General features: G+C 44.7%; 1 protein-coding gene across 2 annotated transcripts in view; it reads left to right on the top strand.

Annotated features, from left to right (window-relative positions):
- Positions 1-25,685, top strand: part of LIFR (LIF receptor subunit alpha) — an 85,874-nt gene that overhangs the window by 3,473 nt on the left and 56,716 nt on the right. For both annotated transcript variants that reach the window (XM_086677534.1, XM_086677527.1), the window contains exons 2-3: positions 22,006-22,166; positions 23,796-23,910. In XM_086677534.1, the coding sequence (XP_086533660.1) occupies positions 22,025-22,166; positions 23,796-23,910 (257 nt within the window). In that variant the 5' untranslated portion in view covers positions 22,006-22,024. The remainder of the gene's footprint in view (positions 1-22,005; positions 22,167-23,795; positions 23,911-25,685) is intronic.

Raw genomic sequence — 25,685 nt, 5'->3', positions numbered from 1 at the left:
CTAATACATCATAACATTTGAGTATTAGCCAATGTTGAGTTTTACATGTTTATTACATTTATTTTTGGAGAGTGTTTTTAAGATGAGGGTAAGCTATACTTTTTTTTTTTTAACCTATCAAACAACTTTCTTAGTGTTTAAGATGTTTTCTTTTTCCTTATTATTTGGCACCTGTCATTGTAGTACAAAACTGCTAATATTGTCTATATTTGCTCTTCTTAAATAAGCATACATTGAGCATCTGTTACATTCCAGGCACCCTTATAGGGACTGCGAATATAGCACTGCACAGGGCAGGCAGACCCCACTTTTAATGAGTTCACAAATTACTGGGGGAGATGGATAAAAAGCAGAGAAGCAGTAAAGGAAATGATACCAAGTAGTGATAAGTACTGGGAAAGTAATGAGTCACTGTGGTAAAGACAGGATGGGGGCTGCTGTTTTAGATTGAGTGTTCCTGGAACTTTCTCTCAGGTAGAGAGATTTGAGCAGAGCTGAATGAGGCAAGGAGTCTGTGTGTTTGGAGGTCTGGAGGAAGAGTGGCTCAGGCAGAGGGAACCGCAGGTGCAAAGGCCCTCCGGTGAGGCTGGGCCTGTCTTACCAGAGGAGCAGAGGGCTGCCTCTGTGATGGAGGCAGATGGGGAGAGTGCCAGGCCGGGGAGAACAGGCACTGTACCTGGTGCCCGAGTGTTTGCACGTGTGAAGGAGTATTGTAGACATGGAATAGAGGCCTTGGATGGGTTGTTCCTCCACCTGCTGAAAGCTCCAGGAGGGCAGGCAGGGGTCTGGCTGTTCCCCACCCTCTCCCACCAGCAGGAACAGCTGGCTGTGAATATTTGTTGAAGTAATGAATAATTGGGGAGTTTCAAAAAAATAATCCTGCCTGATTTTGGCCAAAATACTGGGATTCGGGAGTCTTGAGCTTTCCATCACGGCTGTGGCCCTTGACATTACCAAATCTGTGATGTACATCCTCTCAAAGTATTGCTTTGTGTTGGTTGCATTTGATTGCTTTTCCATGAAATTGAAGTGTGAGGGCTTAAAAACATACCTAATTTTCCAGGACATTGTAGTGACTTCTGAGTAATTTAGTCAGAAGTTTCACCTGTGATATCAGTAGATTTGCTATTTGCTTGAGCATAACATTTTCAAAAATGCCTTTTTTGGGGTTTTGTTTACTAAATGGATGAATTCCTTTGAGCAGATGACAGACTAATGAGCAAATAAAATATATGTACTTTATGCAGGTACTTCTATTCTCACAGGAAGAATGTGTGCATGTTCTATTTTAGGGAATATCAGGAACTGGGGTATTTCCTCTTCCCAACTTCTAATCTGTTTGTCATTCTAAATACATGTTCCCTTACATTAATTGAAAGCGTGGGAAATGAGTTTTGTGCCAAGTAATTGTTATAGATGTTTAATAAGAATCTGTTATCTTTCTCTTGACTGTGACTTTTTGGCTTCTGTGTGACATTAGGAATTTGGTCATCTCGCAGAGTGAGGGTTTTAAATTTTTTAATTTGCTATTCGAACTGGTTGATACCAGAACCAAATAAGTTGTTTCTAGGTTTCTCTTCCAACTTTTTCTCATGAGTTCTGCACAGACACTGTAAAGGATGGATTCTGTGGCTCCTAAAACTTAAGTCAGCTTTGTCCTTGTCACTGTCACTGCAGCGAAAACTCTTTAGCGGTATAGCAGAAGCACGTGAGCATCTGTTTTATATGTAACTCGTTGTGGTCACTTAGCAGCTTAGATGTTTGAGCTGAAGTACTTTTCCTGCCTCCTTTGGATTTCCTCTGTGAACCACAGAGATGCAGAATTCCAAATCAGACTTCGGTTGTCTGAAATCAGAGCAGATACTTTCTCGCCCATCACTGCTGCTCATGTTGCTCACATAAGCAAAGGTTGTGTTTATCAGATGCGGTTTTATGGGTTTTATGTTGGAAGTTGGAGAAGAACTTCTGGTGGGTGAGCTTTTCATGGAATTTTGCACAGAGGTGAGAAAAATCTTGGCATTTACCCAATTCTTCTTTTGTGTGGCAGGTACAGAAGACGACTTGGAATCCTGATAGGTGCCTGGAGTTGAGAATCTATCTGTGTTATTAAGTGGCAGCATTCTGCACTTAGACCACAAAGAAGTGATGTCACTTCCTGAAAGTGTGTGTGTGGCCTTTCCCTAGAAGGGGGCTTGGGTTACTGAGGCCCCTTGCTGCGCCTTCATCTCACTGCTCTCAGAAGCAGCCTTCAAGGAGACTCTGGATCTGAGGACAGTGGAAATGGTGGCGGCAGGAACATCTGGTGGAAAATAACAAGTGGCAGAAGTAGTGTTTCCCATTTCTAATATTAGAAATGCTAATGGGGCAGTGAGTGGTAGACGTTCTGTGGGCAGAATTGTGTGTCTGTTGAGCTGGGGGTGTGGGTGAGCTGGGGAGAAGTGAGAATCCGCTACCCAGCCCTGAGTGCCGCAGCCCTTGAAAGTGCCGCCGTGCCGCCTGAAAGCTAGGGTGCCGGCCGTTCCTGGCCACAAGCTTGGAGACCCACTGCCGTACCAGCGAGGTCCTGTTTCACATTTCATGCCTCAGTATTCATAGTGCAGTACAAAAGTGAAGGAGGCAAGAAGGTTTTAGAAACCTTTTCAAAGAAACTGTTAAAGTTGGGAGCATAAATCTTCATCTAATTGGAAACCTCCCCTGTGTTTATTCCTCGAAGATACCTGGCTCACCAGAGTTTTACCGTGAATATAAAATTATCTTTTTTGGAGATCCAGGTTCAGGTTTTGTGGAACTATATAGAGCTTAAAATGCAAAGCACGTATCAGTAATAAGAACTTACACATTCAGACAAAACCGAAGAAAGTATAGAATTTGAGAGCCACAAGAGGTCGCAGGTCATCGGGTCCACTTCTTTTTTTTTTTTTTTTTAATTTTTTTTTTTTCAACGTTTATTTATTTTTGGGACAGAGAGAGACAGAGCATGAATGGGGGAGGGACAGAGAGAAAGGGAGACACAGAATCGGAAACAGGCTCCAGGCTCTGAGCCATCAGCCCAGAGCCTGACGCAGGGCTCAAACTCACGGACCGCGAGATTGAGACCTGGCTGAAGTCGGACACTCAACCGACTGCGCCACCCAGGCGCCCCCATCGGGTCCACTTCTTAAGTTTACTTGCGAAGAGACCAAGACCAGAGCTGTTGTAATTTGCCCAAGAATCCAGTGGCTCCAGACTGGGACTGTGGAACCACGATGTGCTGATTCTTCGCTACAGGGCCCTGAGCCTCCCCCCTTAGAACAGCAGCTCCTTGAAGGCAGGGACTCTGTGGGGTTCGCCACTGTGTCCTCAACAGAGAACATTGCCCAGCCCATAGGCATTCAGATACTTGTTGCTAAATGAGTATCTACAGGATTTTAACAACTTCAGAGTGCCCCATTAGCTATAATATAGTACAGTATTTATAAAACTTGAAAGAATATGCAATTTCATGAGTTTCTTGTTAAAAAAATATATCACATTACTTTTTTTTTTTTTAATTTTTTTTTTTTTTCAACGTTTATTTATTTTTGGGACAGAGAGAGACAGAGCATGAATGGGCGAGGGGCAGAGAGAGAGGGAGACACAGAATCGGAAACAGGCTCCAGGCTCTGAGCCATCAGCCCAGAGCCCGACGCGGGGCTCGAACTCACGGACCGTGAGATCGTGACCTGGTTGAAGTCGGACGCTTAACCGACTGCGCCACCCAGGCGCCCCATCACATTACTCTTAAAGCCCCCAATATTAAGCCTCATATTAGCCAGATGGGAAAGTGAAGGTGTGGCGTTTTACTTACTAGCTTGGCACTTTTCTGAGTCTGGCTTCACTACATTTTCTAATTGTCATTCTGTAAGCTCTGTCAGCTGGGATCTGATGTCATTAACGTTTTATATTTTGTTTTTGAAGACATGTATTTTAAAATACAGCATTTGGGCACCTGGGTGGCTCCGTCAGTTCAGCGTCTGACTCTTGATTTCGGCTCAGGTCATGATCTCATGGTTAGGGAGTTTGAGCCCTGCATTGTTTCCATGCTAATAGCATGGAACCTGCTTGGGAGTCTCTCTCCCCCACTCTCTCTCTGCCCCTCCCCTGCTTGCCCTCTCTCTCTCTCTCTCTCTCTCCCTCAAAATAAATAAATTAATTAAATAAGTTTAAAATACGTCATTTGTTGTCTGAATTGTTTGCTGTTTCTCCACATATGTTTTACCAGTCATTTCACTATTTTTAAAACCGAAGGCCATATAGGGATTTGATTGTTTAAAAACAAATCTAGCCAAAGGGACGGGGGAATTGTCACTTTCAAATCCTGCTGGTGGGTGTTTGAATTGTTACAACTTTCCAGGAGGGCAATTTGGTATTACTCATCGAAAGCCTCAAAAATGTGCCATGTCTCTTAGTCAGGCATTTCCATCACAAGGAATTTAAACTAAGGAAAAAAAAACATGTGTACAGAGACCAATCTGTAGCAATGGTTCTTACCTCCACGCTGCGTGTGGAGACCATATTCCTCAGTAGCTGTCTTTCCCACACTGGTTCTTAACTTGATGGGAAGTCCACTTAGTGTGGAGTGTCTCAAAATTGCACGGGGTGCTCTCTGAAGTTTGGGAAAAACACATTTCCAGAATCTGGTGACGTCCCCACAAAGTACACACAAAAAAACAAACAACCTCTAATTTGCAAAATGATTTTTGTAGTTTTGTTTATAGTTCTAAGCTAGAAACAGTTTAAATGCTCAATAATAGGGATTGGTTAAACAAATTGTGGTATGTACATGTAATGGAAAAAACCCTTTATTCATGAACAGTGAGGTAGGTAAGGGAGTAATTTATTGATGTGAAAGATATTCAGAATTTGCAAACTGAAAAAGCAGATTGTAAAATGGCGTGTGTAAAAAAAAATTTTTTTTAATGTTTATCTTGAGAGAGAGAGCACGAGCAAGCAGGGGAGGGGCAGAGTGAGATGAGGGAGAGAGAGAGAATCCCAAGCAGGCTTGGCACAGCACAGAACCAGACATGGGGCTCGACCTCATGAACATTGAGATCATGACCAGAGCCAAAATCAAGAGTTAGCCGCTTAACTGACTGAGCCACCCTGGCACCGCATGCATGTGTAAATTGATCTAAGTTTTTTGGTGATTTTATTTTGGAGGGCAAATGTGACAGAGCATCCAGAATACAGACTGTGTATACAGTTTTCTACCTATTACATGGGAAAATGTCAGGGAAATTATACACCAAATATTAGGTAGGATTATCTTTGTGTGTTGAAATTACAAGTGACTATTAGTTATTTTTTTTTTATTACTGTTTTCCTGATTTCCACTATATAAAGCATGTTATATAATTAAGACAATGGGATCAGATGCTATTTCCCATTTACTGGTTGTGTGAACCTGGGCAGGTTCTGTCTCTCTTTCCTTATCTGTAAAATGGGAATAATAATGTCCAGCTCAAGGTGCCTGAAGTAGCGTTTGATAAGTCTTACCTTGACTTCACCTATCTGATATGATTAAGACCAATATTATATTTCTATTAATATAGAATTTCTAAGCAGGATAATTTGTTTTACAAGTCCCATTGTTGTGAAAAGCATTTCAGGACATTCTGACAAAATATTTCATTGCTTTTGGTCGCTGATTTTGTTGAATTTTTATTTAGTTTAAACTTTTTTTTTTTTAAGTTTATTTATTTAGAGAGAGAGAGAGAGGGAGAACACGCATGGGAGGGACAGAGAGAAAGAATCCCAAACAGGCTCCCCACTGTCAGCATGGAGCCCTATGTGGGGCTCAAACTCATGAACCATGAGATCATGACCTGAGCTGAAATCAAGAGTTGGACGCTTAACTGACTGAGCCACCCAGGCACCCTGCATTTTTATTTACTTTAAAACTGAAATGCTTTCCATTGCCAAGAAATTTTATTTTGAATTGAAGGCTTTTTTCCCCTTCTGTTTTTGTCTTTAACAGTAGTAAGTTCTTGAAGGTCAAGGTCTCGTCATCTTTCCTTTTGTAGAGTCAGAATGAAATGTGATTCACTCCTTCAGTAACTGTTAGGGGCCTTTTTTCCCTGGGCGGTGGGTAGGCATCAGGTACACAGCAGCGCCCAGGACAGACATGCCCCATCATTTGCATGACATGGGAGGTGACCAGGACGGTTCAGGGCCAGGAGGCACACTCACACTCAATAAAAGGTCTTCCGCAGCTGACAGACACGTAGACCTCATTTCCTCCCCTGCAATTTTAAAAGAAACTTGGTTGTGATGTTACTTTTCAGTGAAACAAACTGTGCCTCCTGCTTATTCCACAAAGCACCTGAGGAGCAGACTGGGTTATTGTTGCCTTCACTGACAGTTTACATTACACCTGCTTGAGAATACCCGAGGCTAAAAGTCTCTAAATTGCTGCTGTGTGTCTTCTGTGAAGGACGGGCCTTTCTGAGCTTACCTTTTATAAAATTACTGTGATGGGTTCCTACTAGTAAATTTAGGACCGAATGGAATACGTGGATCCCATTTGAGAAATTCTAGCACATACTCTTACTGAGGGTGAGGACAATAAAGCATGCACTTTAGAGTAATGTTTCTACTTGACAGTGTATAAAATGACATTAATTTTGTAATTTCCTAATGTAAGGGCAGTTTTTAAGTTGGCAACAGTTGCAATATTCTGATGCAAAGCAGACCGAACAGTCACAGAGGAAGCCTTGGAATTTCACAGGTAGTGACCTTGCGTATCATTCCCCTCAGACAGCCTGATAAAAGAACGTGGTCCCCACAAACCTTTTTTCTTGTGTCTACAAAATGCGTTGAAGGTTAAGTCATGCCACAGGTCAGAGGCACCAGCAGAGCCAACATTTTATTCTTCATTTATCTCACGTTTTTCCTGTCTACACCATTGCTTTGCATGGTCCATTTTACCCCCTCAGCAGTTAGCTTCCCTTTTTTGGTTGAGGAAAGACCACTTTGCAGAAAGAAACACGCTTTATCTCTCTCAGTGAGATGTACTGAGTATGCATTGGCGAGTAGGAAGCAGCCAAGCTGTGTTGACATGCAGACAGTAGGCTGTCAGCTAGACATCGAATTTAGCGCACTCGCCCTTTCTCAAACACCAGCTTCAATAAAATTACAGACGTCTCTGTTTTGGAACTTTTCAGCTCTCTTCCAGATAATCAAAGCTGTGATTGCTGTACTCACACATCCCATGGGCTGTATTTATTGCTGGGATCAAAAGCTCAAACACTTGCAGGTGCAGTGAAGGTCACGTACCTTGCTGAGTGCGTCCGATCTGCCTTTTGTTTCCATGCTTTTGGTAGACACAGCGATACTTCACTTTCTTTTTACTACACGGTAGACAGCAGTGATGATCTAGATGGTGAATGACAACTGGAAGTTGTCTCAGTTCTGGGGACCAGTAAGGAGAGACACCAGGGGAGGTTGCTGTGCAACGTGAGCTTCGTTTCGAAGGATGGGCTGGTGTTTGTTCAACAGATGAAGAGTGGGACGGACATGCCGGGCGGAGGGTGCAGCGTGTGCAGTGACCCAGAGGACCACCGAGTCTGGCATGTCTGGGGCAACTTGAGTGCAGGGGCAATGTGTGCAGAGGTGGGATTGGGAAGTTAAGAAAGCCTCGTGTCCTGCTAAAGTTGGCTCCTTTTCCAGTAGGTCAGGGAGACTGGTGGGAAACTTCAGGCCTGTGAGACCAGCATTTCAGAAACGTGACCTGGTTGTGCTGTGGAGGGTTTGGGGAGCCAGAGACCAGTGAGGAGCACTGCAGCAATGCAGGCCGAGGGGAAGGGGCCCCTGCCAGGCCCGGCCCCTGAAGTCTGTGTTATCCTAACAGTGTCCAGGCGGTGGCACACAAGCTCCTCTCGCGCCCGGCCCTCCGTCCCCGTTTTTCAAGCTTCTGATTGAACTCCACGCAGAAGCATTCCATGCGTTTAAAGCTCCCAAGCACTGGTCTACTGATGGCTTCTCCTTAAGTTGCTAAATGTTCAAGGGGTTCCCAAGTGTGCGTGGTAGGTGGAGCCCGGAGCGATGACGTAGCTGCTTGGGTTAAAGATGTTGGTCAAAGGGTAGGAGCTTTCAGTTCTAAGGTGAGTGGGTTTTGGGGATCTAATGGACAGCAGGGCGAGTACAGTTAATTTTGTATTGTATGCTTAGAAATTGCTGTGAGAACAGATCTTAAGCATGTCCACTCTGCACACACAAAAAAGTAACTGTGAAGCGATGGACGTGTTAAGTTGATTGTGGTGGTCATTTCACGGGGTACATGCATATCAACACATTAAGTTGTACACTTGAAATGTATACAGTTTTGTCAGCTCTACCTCAGTAAAGCTGAGAAAAAAACAGGTAGGTACACCTGTGGAGAGATGGGATAAGAAAGTGTGGTGTGAGATTTATATTGAAGTAAGAACTTCTTTTTTATTCTTTAATAATTTTTTTATGTTTTGATTTTTTTTTTGAGGAGAGAGAGACCACGAGCTGGGGAGGGGCAGAGAGAGGAGGGTGGGGGACAGAGGATCCGAAGCGGGCTCTGCGCTGACAGCAGAGAGCCCGATGGGGAACTAGAACTCATGTACTGTAAGATCATGACCTGAGCCCAAGTCGAATGCTCAACCGACTGAGCCACCCAGGTGCCCTTGAAGCAAGAACTTCTCATAGTTTGAGCAATAATAAAGACAATAATAGTCTCTGTTTCATATTAATGATACCTTGACATTTGATTACCTACCTGTTAATTTTTCAGACTAAAAGTGAATCCTCCAGTTTTAATGCCACTGGAGAAGAGGATTTTATGCATTGTGGTAAATGAGGAGGCAAAAGAGTTATCCTTATTGTTACTGTTTTGGCAGTTACGTTACATTATTGGCCCATTTCACTGATCAGTCTTTGGTGTTTTTCCCGCATGTGGCTGCTAAATTATGTCTCTTCCAACCTGTGTTTGTTCATTTTCTACATGTGTTGTCATTGTCAGCATCAGTGTCATTTTGGACCTGAAATTATCAATGCTGAATTTATCTTATTGGATTAGTTTGTTGGATTAGTTTATTAGAATCCTCATTATTACATGCAGTATATTTGCTGTTTTGTCCATTTTTTTCATCCACGGATTTGACGAATGTGATTCCTGTGTCGTCATCTAGTTCGTTAATGAAAATGTCAAGAGAAATAGTGTGTCACACCTGTCAGTAAACTTTGTCCAGGGTGACGTCATCTGCTAAGAGGCACCCCTTGAGTAAGGCTGGGGAACATGGTGAAAGAACCCCCTTCACTCTTTTGCATACAACCAGTGTCTCTTCATCTCGTTCATAAATACCTTTCAGTAAATATGTTCTGTTTCTGACGCTTGCTTTCCCAGTTCAGTAGCCTCATCAGGTAAGGGGGTGAGGGGTGGGGGCTGAGTACACTGGCCTAGGGTCCCTTTCCTGACATGTCCTGCAGTCTGACCCAGGATCATGGTAAAGCTTCCGTGTCTCTGGTCTGTAGAACCTACTTTCTTGACGGAACATCTCACAGAACATCCCTTTCCAAAACGGTTTTGCCAGAAACCAGTTATTTCTATTGTATTTTTCATTCTCTGTTCCACTCTGTTCAGAAGTTTCAAGTGAAGGTAAGGTGCAGTGCTCTGCCCCCACATCTGTACAAGATGTTGTAGACTGTGGTCTGAAGCTAAAGGTTTTGTTTTAATTCTTTTTCTTTTCCTTTTTTTCTTTTGAGAAGCACTCGTATTCTAAAATAATGCTTCAGATTTTGAGATCTGTAATTAAAGAATACCATAAAGGAAAGAAAAGGACTCAGTGAATTCTTTTGGAGAGGAGAGCTTTGAGATTCCAACCCCAAACAATGTTAAGAAACATTCAGGCCCCCTTTGGTCGATATCTGTGCACTGAAATATAAATCTTCAGACCGTTTATATTTTAAGATCATTTCAACAACAAGTCAAGAATTTTTTAATGCCAATACATTTTGAAAACAGGTTGTTAACTGGTGCCCTAAGAACTGTACTTGGCCTTCAGACATGTTTCCTTTGGCCCGCATAGTGTTTTGTAAAGAATTAGTTGCCAGCGTTAAAAATAAGGAGATTTCACGTTACAAAACCAAACCAAACCTGCCTTCCTGTCCCTTTTTTCAAAAAGGGTCAAAAAGGTCTGTGACTACCGGGGCCCTGTGTTCCCACGTGGCGGTTATGTAGGAGTCCAGCACGAGCTCCAGGCTGCCCGCCACCGCTGTCCGCTCCGTGCTTGTTCCCTGCAGCCGGCTCCACTCGCCTCATCTGGCTGGTCCTCGGAGTAGGTTTGAGCTTGCACCTGCTGGGTTAGGAGCTAACCAGTTCCAAGTATACTTGGGAGAACAGCAAGGTGGTAGCAGTCTGCAGTTTTGTTCCCTGAACACAGGTTGTCTGACCTCTGTCTTGAGGTGACAGCCAGAAGTGCCTGGTAAAGCAGGTGGAATTTCCCCAGGAACAGCACGCAGCTGGGCAGCTGGGCAGGGTGGAGGAGGCCAGCACTCTTCACGCATTCTAGCTCTGCTGGTTCCCGGTGACAAGCAGCGTGCCCCAGGAATGAAACAACTGTGCATTTCTTAGGACATGGAAAGTAGGGGGAAGTAGGCCTGGGCGGTAGTTGTCTGATTCTAGAGACGTCAGGGAATTTGTCTAAGGTCACATACCTGCCACCCGGTCAGTGGCGGAATAGGGACTGGAGCCCAGGACTTGTTGCCCTGGTTCAGTGAGTTTTCCACTGCACATTTTTCATTTATGTGTAATTGTCTAGAGATGGGGGAATCAGGCCTGGATTCAAATCCACGTTCTGTTCCGGACAACATGTGTGACCTCAGGCAAGTGTCAAAACCTGTCTGTGCATCATTTTCCTTGTTATAAAGAAGGGGAGAATAATGATACTGACCTCATAGGGTGCTTACGGGGATTAAATATGATACTGCATTTAAAGAACTTAAAGCAATGCCTGCTTGTGATAAATAATGTATTAATAATGCATGATACCTGAAAATAACATTTGTACATTCTATATTATCATAGTAGACTTAGCTGAAACCAGCATCGCAACCGTACAAAACTATTATGTAATCATTTTTTTCCTCTTAGAATTTAGAAAGGGCTTTTAGGATGGCTTTACTCCATATATTTTTTTTTTTTGAAGCCAACAATTTGAGCCAATTTTATCTTTTTATTCATAATTTTTTTCTGTCGCAGACAGGCGCATTCAAAAGCATACCATACAGCTTCCTCTTCAGAATGTAAAGAAATAATTGAGTGTCATGAAAATATTTTCAGTTCCTCACCAAAATTGCCATTTGGGTGGATTTGTTCAATTCACTGAATAGATCTTGGATATATTGTGCATATAAAACCCTTTCAGATGCAGGAGTGTTATAAAGATAAATCTCTGGGGGCGCCTGGGTGGCGCAGTCGGTTAAGCGGCCGACTTCAGCCAGGTCACGATCTCGCGTTCTGTGAGTTCGAGCCCCGCGTCGGGCTCTGGGCTGATGGCTCAGAGCCTGGAGCCTGTTTCCGATTCTGTGTCTCCCTCTCTCTCTGCCCCTCCCCCGTTCATGCTCTGTCTCTCTCTGTCCCAAAAATAAATAAACGTTGAAAAAAAATTTAAAAAAAAAAAAAAAAAAGATAAATCTCTGTTCCTTAGGGAGCTCATAATTAATGGGAAGAGAGGGTTGGAGGAAGGGAAAGCGTAACCTCCGTTAATACCTGGGGTATGATACAATAAATGCCCGAGGTGGAACTTGTGCAGGGTGCACTGGGAACATTAAGTGATGCCAGCGTCTGGGCGTGATGGCCTGCGAGAGATCCAGGAGGCAAGGACGCCCAAGGACAGGGAGTTGAGAAGGAGGATCAGCTTGTGGGGCCGAAGTTTGAATTTGAGTTTGGACGTACAGCCTGAGCAGTTGGTTGGGCCGCCTCCTGACTGTTGGCCTGAAGCTTGAAGGGACAGTGAGGGCTAGAGATGGAGAAGCTGATGGAAGCCAGGTGAGTCATCGCCGAAGCCAGAGGCCACGAGGTGGATTAAGCTGTGATTAAAGTACATGTGACGGCGATGCTGCTGAGGGCCCGCCAGAGCAGTGGCCTTGGAGAGAGGGGGAAAGGGTTGGGGGGGAGAGGCGGAGCCACGTGTAGGAGGTAAAACTGGTGAGTAGGTGGACGAGGTGGGGAAGAAGGTGGGGTTAAGGGTGACTCTCGCTTGGGTGACCCAGGAGAGACTGGTGCCACGAACAAGACCTGGGGCGCAAGAGAGTAGGTTGGGAAGGGAAACTGAGTTTAATTTTATACCTGTGGAGTTTTTGAGGGATCTGTGAAATCTCTAAGTGGATATGTCGCGTCAAAATATTTGTCATTCTTGAAGGACCTCGTTTGAGTGGATTTGTGTAGATAAACAAGAAGTTGCCTAGTGGACAGATGGTTCATCTGTGGCTGGGAAGAGACCAGTCCTAGAAATACGGATTTGGACATCATTAGCTGTTGAACGATGATTAAAGCCACCGAATAGATGATGCTGTTCAGTGAAGATGCACAGGGTGAAAGAACGGTGGGCTAAGGGAGTCCCTTCCCAGCAAGGAAGTTGAGAAGGAATGCTCTCTTATGGGCGTCTCTAATCAACGGGGGAAGGAATGGATTCTTTAATTAGTGGTGTTAGGGTCAGCGTAACCTTTGGGGGCCAGGGGAACCTGCGTCCCGACTCCTCTTGTACACCGAAATTAATTTCAAAAGGACCAAAGTTTCAGATGTTAAAAGCCTTAAATGTACTGGAAGATTAGATGGGTGACCATTTTTACAACTTCGGCATGAGGAAGTGTTCACGGTCAGAAACCAGAAAGGACAAAATTGGGAAACCTGACTTAATGAAAGTCCAACAAAACCTCACTGGAAAGTAAGAAAACAAGCTGGAAATATGTGCAGTGCATGTAGCAGTCCATCTGTATACTGGGCTGTGATGTTAGGCTGTTTCTTATCAAGCAGTGTGAAAAAGATTAGTGTCTAATTAGAAAAATGGGCAACCTCCCCCGTTCATGCTCTGTCTCTCTCTGTCCCAAAAATAAATAAACGTTGAAAAAAAATTAAAAAAAAAAAAAAAGAAAAAAAAAAAAAAGAAAAATGGGCAAAAGACAGAATGAGCATTTTATTCATAAAGCGTCTCAGATTACCAATAGGCACGTGAAAGGTAGTTTTGACTACATATTCAGGAAATGCCGTTTATGGCCTAACAGATGGAAGAGATCAAAATTAAAAAAAAAAAAAATCCTTGATCTTGGTGAGAGTGTGGGGAAGCAGGTACTGGGGAACGAGCTGTTCCTGTTTGTTTTTGGAAGGTAAGCTTTTATCGTGCTTTTCCCCAGCACGTTGAAGATCCCTTGGCTGATTTTGGACCAAGAAGGAGTGTTCTTCAGGTTGTTTCTGTACTATAATAATAGAGCGTTTAACTCTTGTGATAGAAGGCAAAAACAAGTTCGCGGGTGTGATAGACATTGTTAGCATTTATCAAAGGCTGTTGCATGTCAGCGACTCTGACCGCCCAGCGGAGGTCAGAGGCGAATGTACAGACCTCAGTCGGCAGCGCCGTGGAGTGTCTGGTGGATCCCGAAGCACAGGAGGAGTTGGGGGTGTGGAGCATCCCAAGAGGCAGTGGTTGGAGGGGGGTCCTAAGGCCTGTGGGAATGTGTGGAGCTGGAGGGTGGTTCCCTGCTGCAGTGGGGGGTGAAGGGGATGGCTCTGAAGGGTTTTGTCTACCAGGCTGGCCAGGAACTTGACGCTGGAGTCATGGGGAGTCTTCAGAGGAGTCTTAGACACCAGAGTGGTGTACTCAAAATTGTCTTTTTTTTTTTTGAACGTTTATTTATTTTTGAGACAGAGAGAGACAGAGCATGAATGGAGGAGGGGCAGAGAGAGAGTGGGAGACACAGAATCAGAAGCAGGCTCCAGGCTCTGAGCCATTAGCCCAGAGCCCGATGCGGGGCTTGAACTCATGGACCGCGAGATCGTGACCTGAGCTGAAGTCGGACGCCTAACTGACTGAGCCACCCAGGCGCCCCTCAAAATTGTTTTGACACGCTGAAGTTGATAGTGAACAGCCCCTTGAATTAACAGGGAAGTCCTCACTGGAGTGAAGATCGTCAAAACTGAAGGAGAGGAACGTAAAGATCCTGAAAAACAAAAACTCAGACCCAGGAACACTTTTGGGGAAACGCTATCCTGCAGAATCCACGAAGACATATTCTTATAGCACAAGTCACATTTCATTATCATTCTCCTGCACGCAGATTCAGATTAGAGCAGGATAATGGAATCTGGAGGCCGTGGAGATGTCTCTCAGATTCCCAAACATTTCTTGGCTCACAGGGCTCTTGATGTTTCATTGTTTTCATGGTGCCCCTAAGTCCAAAGAAATGCCTAACAGCTCTTTTTGTGAAGTACTTAGTTCCAGACAACTTAGTATTTATGACCTGACACTTTAGTCGCGGTTTGGAAAAATAACGCGTATCAATTTTTAAAACAAAGATAATATTTTGATGTTATTCTTTAAAAGCCACATGTGTGAAAGATAATATTTTGATGTTATTCTTCAAAAGCCACTTGTGTGAACCTGTTGGGTACTGCATACCTTCTCAAACCTTGGAAACAGGTCGGGACACTGCCACCCTTGTTTCTATTTGTACGTTGATATCTGGATGGGTGGTGCTTATATTTTATCACAGCACCCAATGACCCTGTCTTTGCAGGATAAGTGACGTCATTGAGAGGAATGTAGCATCGCCTAGTGTTGAAAGTGACCTACCTTGGGGTGCCTGGGTGGAGCAGTCTGTTAAGCGAAGCATCCGACTTTGGCTTAGGTCATGATCTCAGAGTTCATGGGTTCAAGCCCCGCGTCGGGCTCTGTGCTGACAGCTCAGAGCCTGGGGCCTGCTTCGGATTCTGTCTCCCTCTCTCTCTGTCCCTCCCCCACGTGTGTGTGTGTGTGTGTGTGTGTGTGTGTGTGTGTGTGTGTGTGTTGCATGCGCGCTCTCTCTCTCTCTCTCTCTCAAAAAAAGAAAGAAAGAAAAACTGACTTGCCTTCCTAACTTGAGCTAAAGGTTCTGACAGTGTTGGACAGTGATGTCACTTTGTTTCCTTTGAAAATTTAAGATACACTGTAATATCCCAGATGGCTTGCTTTTGTGCCTTGGGGCGCCTCAGTGCGTCGATTGGGAACTGCAGCTCCAGCTCCGACTCTGTGTTCTGGGCTGGGCAGTCCTTGGGTCAGCCATCAGCCAGCTTAAACTTGTGAGTGTCGGTGCCGTGCTGGACAGTGGGGGTTTACGGTGAACGGAGAGGCAGCATCCTCTCAAGGAACTTGGAGTCTGTAGGAGGAATTACAAAACTGGGAAGTGATGCCTGGGAGCCAGGGTCAGCAAGCTTTCCCTAGGAGGCCAGGTAGTGAATAAATCTTTTAGGCTTTGCTGGCCATGCAGTCTCTGTGGACGCTGCCCAGTCCTAACACTATAATGCGAAAGCAGCCACGGGCAGCATGTAGCAAATGAGCACGGCCGTGAGCTAGTAAAACTTCATTCACAAAAGCAGACATGGCCCACGGCTCATTGTTTGTGCAAGCCCTGAACTAGAGATGTGATTAAAGCGTGGAAGCAGAAGAAGGAGCCACTGACCTGCCGGGGAATCCCAGAAGGGATCTCAGAGGCCGCCCTGGGCTCTTCCTACCTCCTGCCAGGAGTTTCCCAAGTGAATGGAGGAGAGGAGGCGACAGAAAGCCATACAGAAAAGGAATTCCAGGCCCAAGGGAAATACTTGCAGATACAGGGAGTTGTGAAGGGGTGTGGCAGCTTGGAAATGGTAACTGTTAGAGGGGAGGGCACAGGGCTACAGTTCCATGGATCATTTCTCTCATGTTTTGTTTCCTCCCTCATTTTTTGGTGAATCGCATCCTCTAGTAGCCTCCGGAGAATAGGTGCGTGGAGGTGTAGCTTTTGAGTTCTGGCATAGCTTTATAAAATAGATTTTATCATCTCTCGTAATTAGTAGTTTGAGAATAGAATTCAAGTGTGAAAATAATTTTTGCACAGATTCTGGAGATGTTCTCTTTAGCTTTCAATGCCAAGAAGTCTGATACTCCCCCCCCCCCACTCCCCCACTGTGTCTGTGGACCACACACCCAGTGTCTCCTCTGCAGCCCGCTCTGAAGATAGTGCTGTCACTGTCCCAGTGTGCTGGCGGAGGGCTGGTCGGGTTCATGCAGCAAGTCCCAGCGTCCTGGTTTTAGAGAACTGTTCCCATAGTGTCTCATTTCCGAAACCTTGTATGGATGGCCTTCCCCTCCCTGGAAGCTTTTGAAATTTTCTTTTACACGGTTATTCTCAGTGATGTACTTTGTTGTAACTGTAAATTCACTGTGCTGAATACTTGCCTGGCTCTTTGAGAACTAGACTTTTTTGCAGCTGAATATATATATATCAACAATTCTTTGTCTTTGTTATTGCAGTTCTCTCTTAATTAATCTTCCCAAAACACCACTTCCTTCAAGCTTCTCTCTTCCTGAAAAACCTTTACTGTTTTCCTACACAGTCTAGTCTCCATCTGCCTTTCCAAACCAGCCAAGTTTGTGTTTTTCATAGGTATGTCTCCCTCAACTCAAATCCCCACACTTGACTTAGCAGCACAGTGGGGTCTCCCTAACTGCAAAGAAGTTCATGTTCCTGCCAAGCCTTCTTCAAAGGCAGTGCCCCGGAGCTGAAGATCTCGTGTATAGGGGAGGTGGAGGCGTGGAATGCAGTTAGGAAACTAGTTGCTGGTCACAGTTTTTCAACGTTTTCTTTTGTCCTCTAATAGAAAAGAATAAAGGGACACTAAAAGAGTATGAATCAGCAGTATGGATACTGTTTACTTTCCATTCAGTCTCCCTTGCTTGGGGGTAAACATTCCAGCATCTCTCCTGTAGGTTTGGTGACCTTGCCTTGTAGTTAAGTGGCTTTTCTCCCTCCAGTGTGCAGTTCCTTTTCTGAATCCATGACAGGAAGTATCTCAGGGTGATGACAAAAAGCTACATTCTCGGGATGAAGGATGCTCTGGGCCATCCTCATTCATGTCTCCCTGACTGAACAGGTGTTTCTCAAGCCCCTTCCCGCTGGCTGTAGTGCCACCCGGGCACTGTAGGGAGAGTCCTGCCGGCAGGATACACTAGCTCTCTGCCACATTTCCCCTTCCCTCCTCACCCCCCTCCCCATCCTCCCTCCACCCCGCCAGAAGAAAAATTAGATCAAGCAAAATCTGTCTGGACCGCAGTTTCTGGTCCTTCTCTGCCTTTAGCTTTACTTCCCTCTTTTCAACCCTCTTTTCTAATTGTCCTCAGCAGAAAGGACCAAAACCTCATGTAGATTGGAACCGGGATTCTCAAAGCTGAGGAGGAAGCAAACCGAGTGCATACGTGGAGGTTCCATTTCCCCAGGAGGGGCGGAAAGCACTGCATGCGGGCTGGCCTGCGCTTCTCCGCAGCCTATGCGAAGTCAGGACGCAACGTAAAGAAACTAACTAAACCAGCGAAAAATAGATTTTTTCCTTTCGATTCCAGCAATTTTATAAATTGATTCTGCTTGATCTGTTTTCTTAAAAAGAAGATTTGTTGATGTTTTTTAATCCTTTAACATAATTGTATTGCATAAGAGACAGACTGGTGGCCCACGGGTGGGGTACCTTCTGAAGGCATATTTTGTTTGGCCTTTAGAATGTCTAAAAAATACAAGTTAGTTCCTTACATTTTACAAAGTTGAGCTTTTCATATACATCCCAGGTTTCTACCTTGGCTTGAAAAATAAAATCTGGCAGCATGAGGCCCGCTGCTGCCACCTCTAGGCTGGGCGGGGAGCTCCGGTTTGTGCCTGCCCCTGTGGCCTGTCACTTCTTTTGTCCTCCAGGAATGTGCTGCTGCATTGGGCTGCCGCAGCAAGCCACAGTGAGCCTCCTTTTGAAAATCAGCTCCTAAAGCTCTCTAAAAACGTGTTCTCCTCTAGGAATAAGGCATCCGGTGGGGAAAAAAGTAAATTTCTGGCAATGTTTCTATCGGAAGGGAGCAAAGACCAGTTTCACGTGTCCTTTTTCCATTAAAGTTCATTAGAAGGCTCTGTTCGTGTATTGTTGTGGTCTCAAGTGAGTCCCTTTGAAACTCTGCTTAGTAGTGAAGTCAGATCTATCACAAGCACCGTATCATATGGCGCGAGCGACTTCCTCCGAATTTGCTACATAAGTGTTAAGGACAGAAGAAAGTTTTCTTTATCATCCTGCGTGTGTTCACTTAAGCAGGTGTTGGTGGCATTGCCATTGATTGTCCTGTTCCTGAGCACACCCAGCACCCCAGCCTGATGCTCGCTGACCTCATCAGTGGTGTCCTTGATCGCTGCCTGCGGTCGGCGCCGACCTTGTGCTGGTGTATCTGCTTGCTTGTTGCCTGCCAACAGGAGTGGAATAGCACACCTTGACTTTGGGAAGTTTCTCGCTTGAGCCCCGAGTAGAGGCGGCTTCGGTGCTGCAGTCCCAGAGGCTGAGGCCGGGAGGGATCAAGTGATTTGCCTCAGTCATGCTGCTGATTAGCCTTGGAGCCAGGAGGAGAGTCTGCGTCCACAGGGTCTGGTCCAGAGCTCGCCTGCCTACATACCGCTCTTGCCACTTCACAGGACACATGTCTCCTTTCTAGAACAACTGTAAACTTGTAGTGAGGGACTGTTTCACCTCAAGCTAATGTTCAGCCAGTCAGTGAATGCGGTGTGTGGTTATTTCAGTTACGGTTTGGTCGCTTCCAGGGCTCCTTGATTCAGTTATTCCTGCACAGGCCATGTAATAATTCTGTAACTTTAGCAACTGGCATTTTAGACATTCCACGAATACATTTTCATTCTAATATGTGAGCGAGTTGACACCAGAAGTGACTAGGAAGTTATTCAGCCAGAAAATGGCTGAACGCCTTTGAAATGTGTGCCCGTGCCTCTTGTTGTGTTTTGGTTATAATTATTTAAGCTACTCGAGATTGCTGTTCTGAATTTTTGACAGTATTCAGCAGTAGCTGAGAAGTCTTGCCGTCTGCGTTTGCTAAGAAAAGCGTTTTCTGAATCCTCTTTTTGGGCTCCAGTTAGTTAGATGTTGGATCCTTTTTCCTCTCTCAAGTCCCTGCTCTTAACATCTCTTCTCACCTGTTCTGTTCTTGTCTTGGGTTTTTTCCTGAAAGATTGCTCTCAATGTTGTATCCGTTTTTAAAAAACTTTTAGTATCAGCCAATGCATTTAACTTACAAGAGCTATTTTTATTCCTGATTATTCCTTTTTCATTGCATCTCTTCTTGTTTTTATGACCGAGTCCTGTTCATTCTGAGAATACGATTTAGAGGTGGGTTTTCTCTTTGTGTTTCAGTTTTCCTCTTTTCCACGTTATCCCTTTTCTCTAGGAGTAATTTTTATTTGTGCCCTGGTGACCCTGTTTATTTGGAATTTCTTTTCATTGTTTTGGGCTCTGCCTGTATGTTTTATGATCCTTGGTTGTCTGTTCCAGTATAAAAACGAGACACTATTAGGTCTGACAAGGAGTTTTCAGTGCCTTGGAAGGACTCGTGTGTGGTGGGCTTCATCCCAGCAGCAGCGAATGGGAACGTCATTCCTCTGAGGAACCCCTGTGTGTCAGATGCGGAAGCCTTTCCTCTTGGATATCTGTGCCTTTGGTAGCTGCTCTGATTTCCTGGACAGTTCTTTTACATTCTGCAGGGAATATGTCTTTGGGGAGCAGGAACACATCAAAGTTGAGGTCTTTAAACAAATCTCTGTTACAAACAGACTGTCTGTAAACAGCCCCGTAAATCGCTGCCTCCCTCTTTATGGACCCAGAGAGGATTTAAATGGCACCACCATCCTTCCATTGTTGTGTTCCCACCAAATCTGATAGCCATCTTTGCTTCCTGTCTTTTCCCTCTATCTCACACAACACACTGAATACGCTCAGTACCACTTACCACGTGTGTGGTACTCGGCTAAGTGCTTTACGTTTATTTACTCCTTTAATCTTTACAAAAAACTTAAGAGGAAAATATTGTTATCACCCCCACTTTACAGATGAAGAAATTGAGGCACAGAGAGGTTCACGCCACACAATGAGTAGCACGGCTGGGCTTCAGCCCCAATCTGTGTTTTTTTCACCACACTGTCCTGCCTGCAGTGCATTGGGAAGACCTTCCATCTCTAGAACAGAGCCTACATGTGACTGCCTCTTCCACGTCTGCTCTTAGAATCCTAGCCTTCACCACTGGTGGTGATGTCACCTGCACTATGGTTTCCCTGCCTCTTCTCTCCTCCCCTGGAGCCCACCCTCCATGTAGCAGCTAGAGAAGTCTCCCAAAAGTGCACGTCAGATCATGGATCTCCCCTGATTAAAACACAGCAGTAGATTCTTTTCTCGGAACTCCATATCCTTTCCATGGCCCAGAGGCCCTCTGTGGCCTGACCAGCCCACCTCCTCTTGGCCCCAGCCCCGGCCCTTCCTCCTGACGTTTGAACCTAGTAAGCTTGTCCTTTCTTAGGGCTTTGTATCTGCTGTTGCCTTTCTTTCCCCTGCTCTTATCATGGTCATCTTCTAGTTATAGTCAGGCCTCAGCTTAGCTAACATCTTCACTTTCACACTCTCACACACATTGACTTATTCTAGTTTTTTGGTTTTTTTTTAAGTTTATTTATTTATTTAGAGAGAGAGCCATGGAGGGGCAGGGGCGGGGGAGAGAATTCCAAGCAGGCTCCACGCTGTCAGTGCCGAGCCCGACTAGGGGCTCAAACTCACGAACCGTGAGATCATGACCTGAGCCAAGAATCAAGAGTCGGAAGCTTAACTGCCTGAGCCACCCAGGCGCCTCAGACTTCTTCTAGTTTTTAAAGCACCTTTCAAGATCTGAAATTTCTTACTTGTTTGTATATGTGTATCTCCCAACTAGAGTCCAGGCTCCTTGAGGGCCAGGACTTGGTATGGCTCAGTGTGTATCTCCAGTGCCTGGATGGGGACCCAGTGCTTGGTACCCTGTCTCTAGGCATTTGCTGCTGACAAGTGTCTCTGGGAGCTCTTAGGCTGAACAGCGCCTGCCTGCATTGCAGCCACTCCCCATGGCACTCCAGGTTCAATCGCTGCCCATCTTCTTGTTTACCAGCAGCCCCTTTCCTCCCATTGTGGTGTTTGGTACACTTTCATCATTTCTGTGTTGTCAATACTTTTGTCACATCTGCAAACCCGCTATACTACTATTTATCCTAATTCTTTCTTTAAACTATTTAAGTTTATACGAAAGATAAACATATCACGGTATAAACAAAAAAGAAATAATGACTTGTCACAAATGACTATGTTAATTAAAATTTAAAATGTCATTCCGTACATCGTTTAAAATTGTCAAAACTTCAATTTCATGTTCTGCTTTTCTATACTGAATAGTATTGGAGTGGAGAGTTATAAATATGTGCTTGGTTATAATCTTGAACTTGAAGCCCATCATTTGTTTGTTTAATTTTTTTTAATGTTTATTTTTGAGAGAGAGAGAAAGTGGGCAAGCGCACGTGAGCGTGCACAGTGGGGGAGGGACACAGAGAGAGAGGGAGACACAGAATCTGAAACAGGCTCCAGGCTCCGAGCCCATGCGGGGCTTGAACCCAAGAACCGTGAGGTCATGACCTGAGTTGAAGTTGAATGCTTACCCGACTGAGCCACCCAGGCGCCCCAAGCGGCTGTCATTGAAAGTTGAGCCTGTGACGGATCCCGGAAGCAACCGCTGTGTCTGAATGTTCACATCTCCTGAAGCCCGGGCAGCCCGAGTCTCGTGTGCACAAAGTTGTTCATGTAGAGTATGTTTCAGTATTCGCGCGGCTCTGTTTTCTGTGCCGGTGGGCACAGTACGAGGGGTCTTTGGAGCACTTTGAGCACCATTTGAAACTCTTCTCCTCGCCTAGGACTGACTGCTTTGCACGGATGATGAACATTTCCTTGCGTTTGAGAAGACCATCCCGGATGGTGGATGGTAAAAGGATGAGGATGACTTCAAGTTTCCAGCGGCTCTTACTAACATTTATTCTTCTGTATTTAATGAATCAAGTAAATAGCCAGAAAAGGGGTAAGTACATCTGAGTCTTAGAGAATAAACTGATTGCAATGCCATTGCTATTTTTTGCCATTACTGTTTTGGTTATGAGGTGATCCTGTGTCTTTATTGAACCCTTCAGGTTTTCTGTGGTTAAAATCCATTTCTTTGCAATCTTTTTTTTTTTTTTTCTGTGTACTTTTTGTTCTCTTTTATAAAGGCCCATAAAGGTAGATGTAAATATTCTTGCCCCATTTAAAAAAATTAAGATATTATTTACATAAAATAAAATTCACCCTTTTAGGATAAAATTGTGTGAGTTTTGACAAATGTACACAGTCATGTAAACACCGGCACAATCAAGAAGTAGGACATTCTAGAAAATTCTCCATGCTCCTCTGTATTTAGCCCCTCTCTCACCACCTCCAGCCAACACTGACCTGTGTTCTGTCTATAATTTTGCTTTTCTGAATGTCACATAAATGAAATCTAAATATCTTTCTTTAATAAAATGCTGTGTCCATCTTTTTTAAATATATTGAAAATGTTTGTGTAGATTTACTACCTCACTTATTTTTATGAAGAACATTATCCTTTTGCCCCTGAACTTATTTTTAATATTACTTCCATAATTAAACATCACTTTTCCCCCAGGATCACTGTTGAATAATTTTATTATGATTACTGATAACTTCTAATGTATTTCTAACGTTTTTGTTTTCTGTCATATAAATAGCTTTATAATTTATTGCTTTCCGAAATGCCATGCCAATCGTGTGTAAAAACTAAAAAAATCTTTTTCAGAGACATTTATATAGAGTCTGAGAGAGAATAACCTTTTTTACACTATAATTGCTTTATCCACTCCCTCCTTCCCTCTCTTCCTTCCTTTTGCCTTTTGTCCTCCCTCTCGTACCCTCCTTTTTTTTCATTTTCTTTTCAGCATGATAATTTTTCATTGTATCGTGCTTCTGTATTCCATGACCTAATAGTATTTTATAGGTGTGAATAAGCACTATTAGGATTATAATCTTCTGAGTCATTTGTTACTTTTCAGTTGTTTAGGCCTACACAAAAGACATATTTTTCAGACTCGTGTCAGTTCATTACTGCGTAAATGTCATATGCTTCATAAAAATCTAAAGATTGGTTATGGGGTTTCCATGCAGGTAGCAGTCTGGTAACAGGCAAAGAGACAGCAATGGCTACAAGTGCTCAGAAGCTGTGTTTGTGGGCATGGGGAACTTGTAATTTTTACTTGTAGTTATTTGTTTTGGGGGAAGGAGTGGGGCCAATGGGGCTATTTAAAAAATCTTCTAGGCCCTCTCTGGGTCTCATCCTTGACTCTACCGTCCCTCCCTGCATTTATCTTAGTGGCTGGAGGTGGGACTTTGATGGAGGCCCAGTCCCTAAGTGGTCTAGTGGTTGGCCCACGTCCATCGGTTTCCTCTCATTTTTTAATCCACAGCTACAAGGAGAAACCTAAAACCAGTCCCTCCTGTGACTCTGCAGTCAGTCCTGCAGAAAGAACCTGGCTCCTGTGCAGACACATGTGCTCATACTCATGACTAAAGATGATTTGATGTGTTGACCTTTTTACAGTGCAGTTAAATTATTAAGCATGTTCTGTGTGTGTGTGTGTGTGTTTCTCTCCTTCTCCAGGGGCTCCTCGTGATTTGAAGTGTATAACTAACAATTTGCAAGTGTGGGACTGTTCTTGGAAAGCACCCTCTGGAGCAGGCCATGGTACTATTTATGAAGTTTGCATTGAAAGCAGGTAATAGAGATACTTTGATTATTAGCTGTAACCTAAAGGTCTTCAGTTGTAGAACATAGAGATTTTGTTCTAGAAATATTTTAATGAAATTTTAAATCTTAGCTGTTTCCTAAAAAATCTGAATCTTACGTCAATCAAAGTGGAAAAAAACCCTTCTCCTGGTTAAAACTTTGATTCTTTTGTTATATGAATATTAAGTATGGAACACACCTTGAATATGTTGTGGATTCTGATCTGTAGAGAAGTTTTACTGGTCTGTCCCACACCATCTGTCTAGATCAGTTAGGTTGAGGTTTTGACTCTGCCAAATGGGAAAGGTCAGGCCTGGAGTAGGCAGTTCAAGGCTGACATGGTTGTTGATGAGAGACCCAGGTTCCTCTTTATCATGCCGCCGTGCCACCTTTAGCAGAGGGCCTCATGGTCCCAGGATGCTTGAGGAGTGGCCGTCATGTCTGCCTTTCCAGAAAGCAATGAGGAAAAGAAGGGTGATTTTCTTTGCATAAGAGGCGGGGTAGTGTGCCTGGATAAACCTGGGGTTAATGTAGGGAAAGGGAGAGTGGACATCAGGAGGCCAGTCACAGGTCCCACCACCTTCCCCCTCTCGGGCGATCTTGGAGAAGGCCACAAGCTCCGAAGCCTGGAGGTGAGGCCTTTGGGCTCTCTGCAAACCAGAACATTCTCTTCGCTGTCCCTGACTCCACGGGCCCAGGCAAAGTGGTTCAGCGACACCAGAGTTGTTCAGCACGGCGGGTCTGAGGCCAGTTGGCTGATGGGCGGTCCTAATGCGAATTGACATAAGTCTGCATTTAAGTACTACTCAGGTTTTCCCCGTTTGGTGTACATTTATTGAGCATTAGTCTAAGCTTTGTGGGAATTTGTCAACCAGGAGGAGCTTGGTTGTGTTGCAGAAACAGCTCTAACATCTTACTTGCTGTGAAAATAAAGGCTTATTACCTGCTTTCGTGCTGTGGCCCTCTGGGGCCAGCTGGCATCTCTACCCCGAGTCTCTCCCGCAGGGCGCCCGGCCTAGGGCTCCCTCACCCTCCAGTGCATGAAGTGCTGGCTTTCAGAGCTTCCTTCCTGAAGTGACAGATGTGACTTTCACTCCCATTTCTCCATAAATAAAGTTGCATCGCTACGCCTTGCCTCAGAGGAGTGGGAAGTGCAGTCCTGCTGTGAGTCCAGCAGGTCTGGGAGAACCTGACAAACCTGGTAAATAACATGAGTGGCTTACCTCAGGCCACAGGGAGAGGGAGTTGTTCTGGCTCTCTGTTCACAGGAGACCAATCGTAGCAGTGCTGTGGGTCAGGTGCTGCCAGAAATGTGGAAATTCTATGTGAAGGGTCGACGGAGCATTGACTGAGGAGCGTGGGGTGCCGGAGAGGCTGTTGGAGGGGTGATTGCGGAGTACTAATTCCCGGTCTTCTCAGCAGCAAAAGGACAGAAGGACATTCCAGCCTGAAAGGATAGGGGCTCAGTGGCATAATGGAACTTATGAAATAGCACGATTTAGCGAATTCAGGTGCTTCTGTGTTACTGACACCTAACGAAGCCTCCCGCTGTGAGGCTGAGAACAGGTGAGCCGACCTGTTCCGTGGTGGTCCTTCCTAGTGAGTGACGTGGAGAGGCCCGCGCGACGTGCCGGGCAGGGACGCTGGGACGCCGGGACACCGCAGAGGCCCTTTGCTTGAGTTCAGATTTGCATGGGACGTTAGAAATATACATGAATAACGGTTAAAATAATATAAATGCGCTCTTGAAAGGTTCAGAGGGCC

This window comes from Puma concolor, chromosome A1 (assembly GCF_028749965.1).
Source record: "Puma concolor isolate L17-30 chromosome A1, mPumCon1.1.hap2, whole genome shotgun sequence".
NCBI lineage: Eukaryota > Metazoa > Chordata > Mammalia > Carnivora > Felidae > Puma > Puma concolor.
The sequence above is the reverse complement of the archived record's forward strand: the minus strand, read 5'-3'. Positions and strand labels throughout refer to the sequence as shown.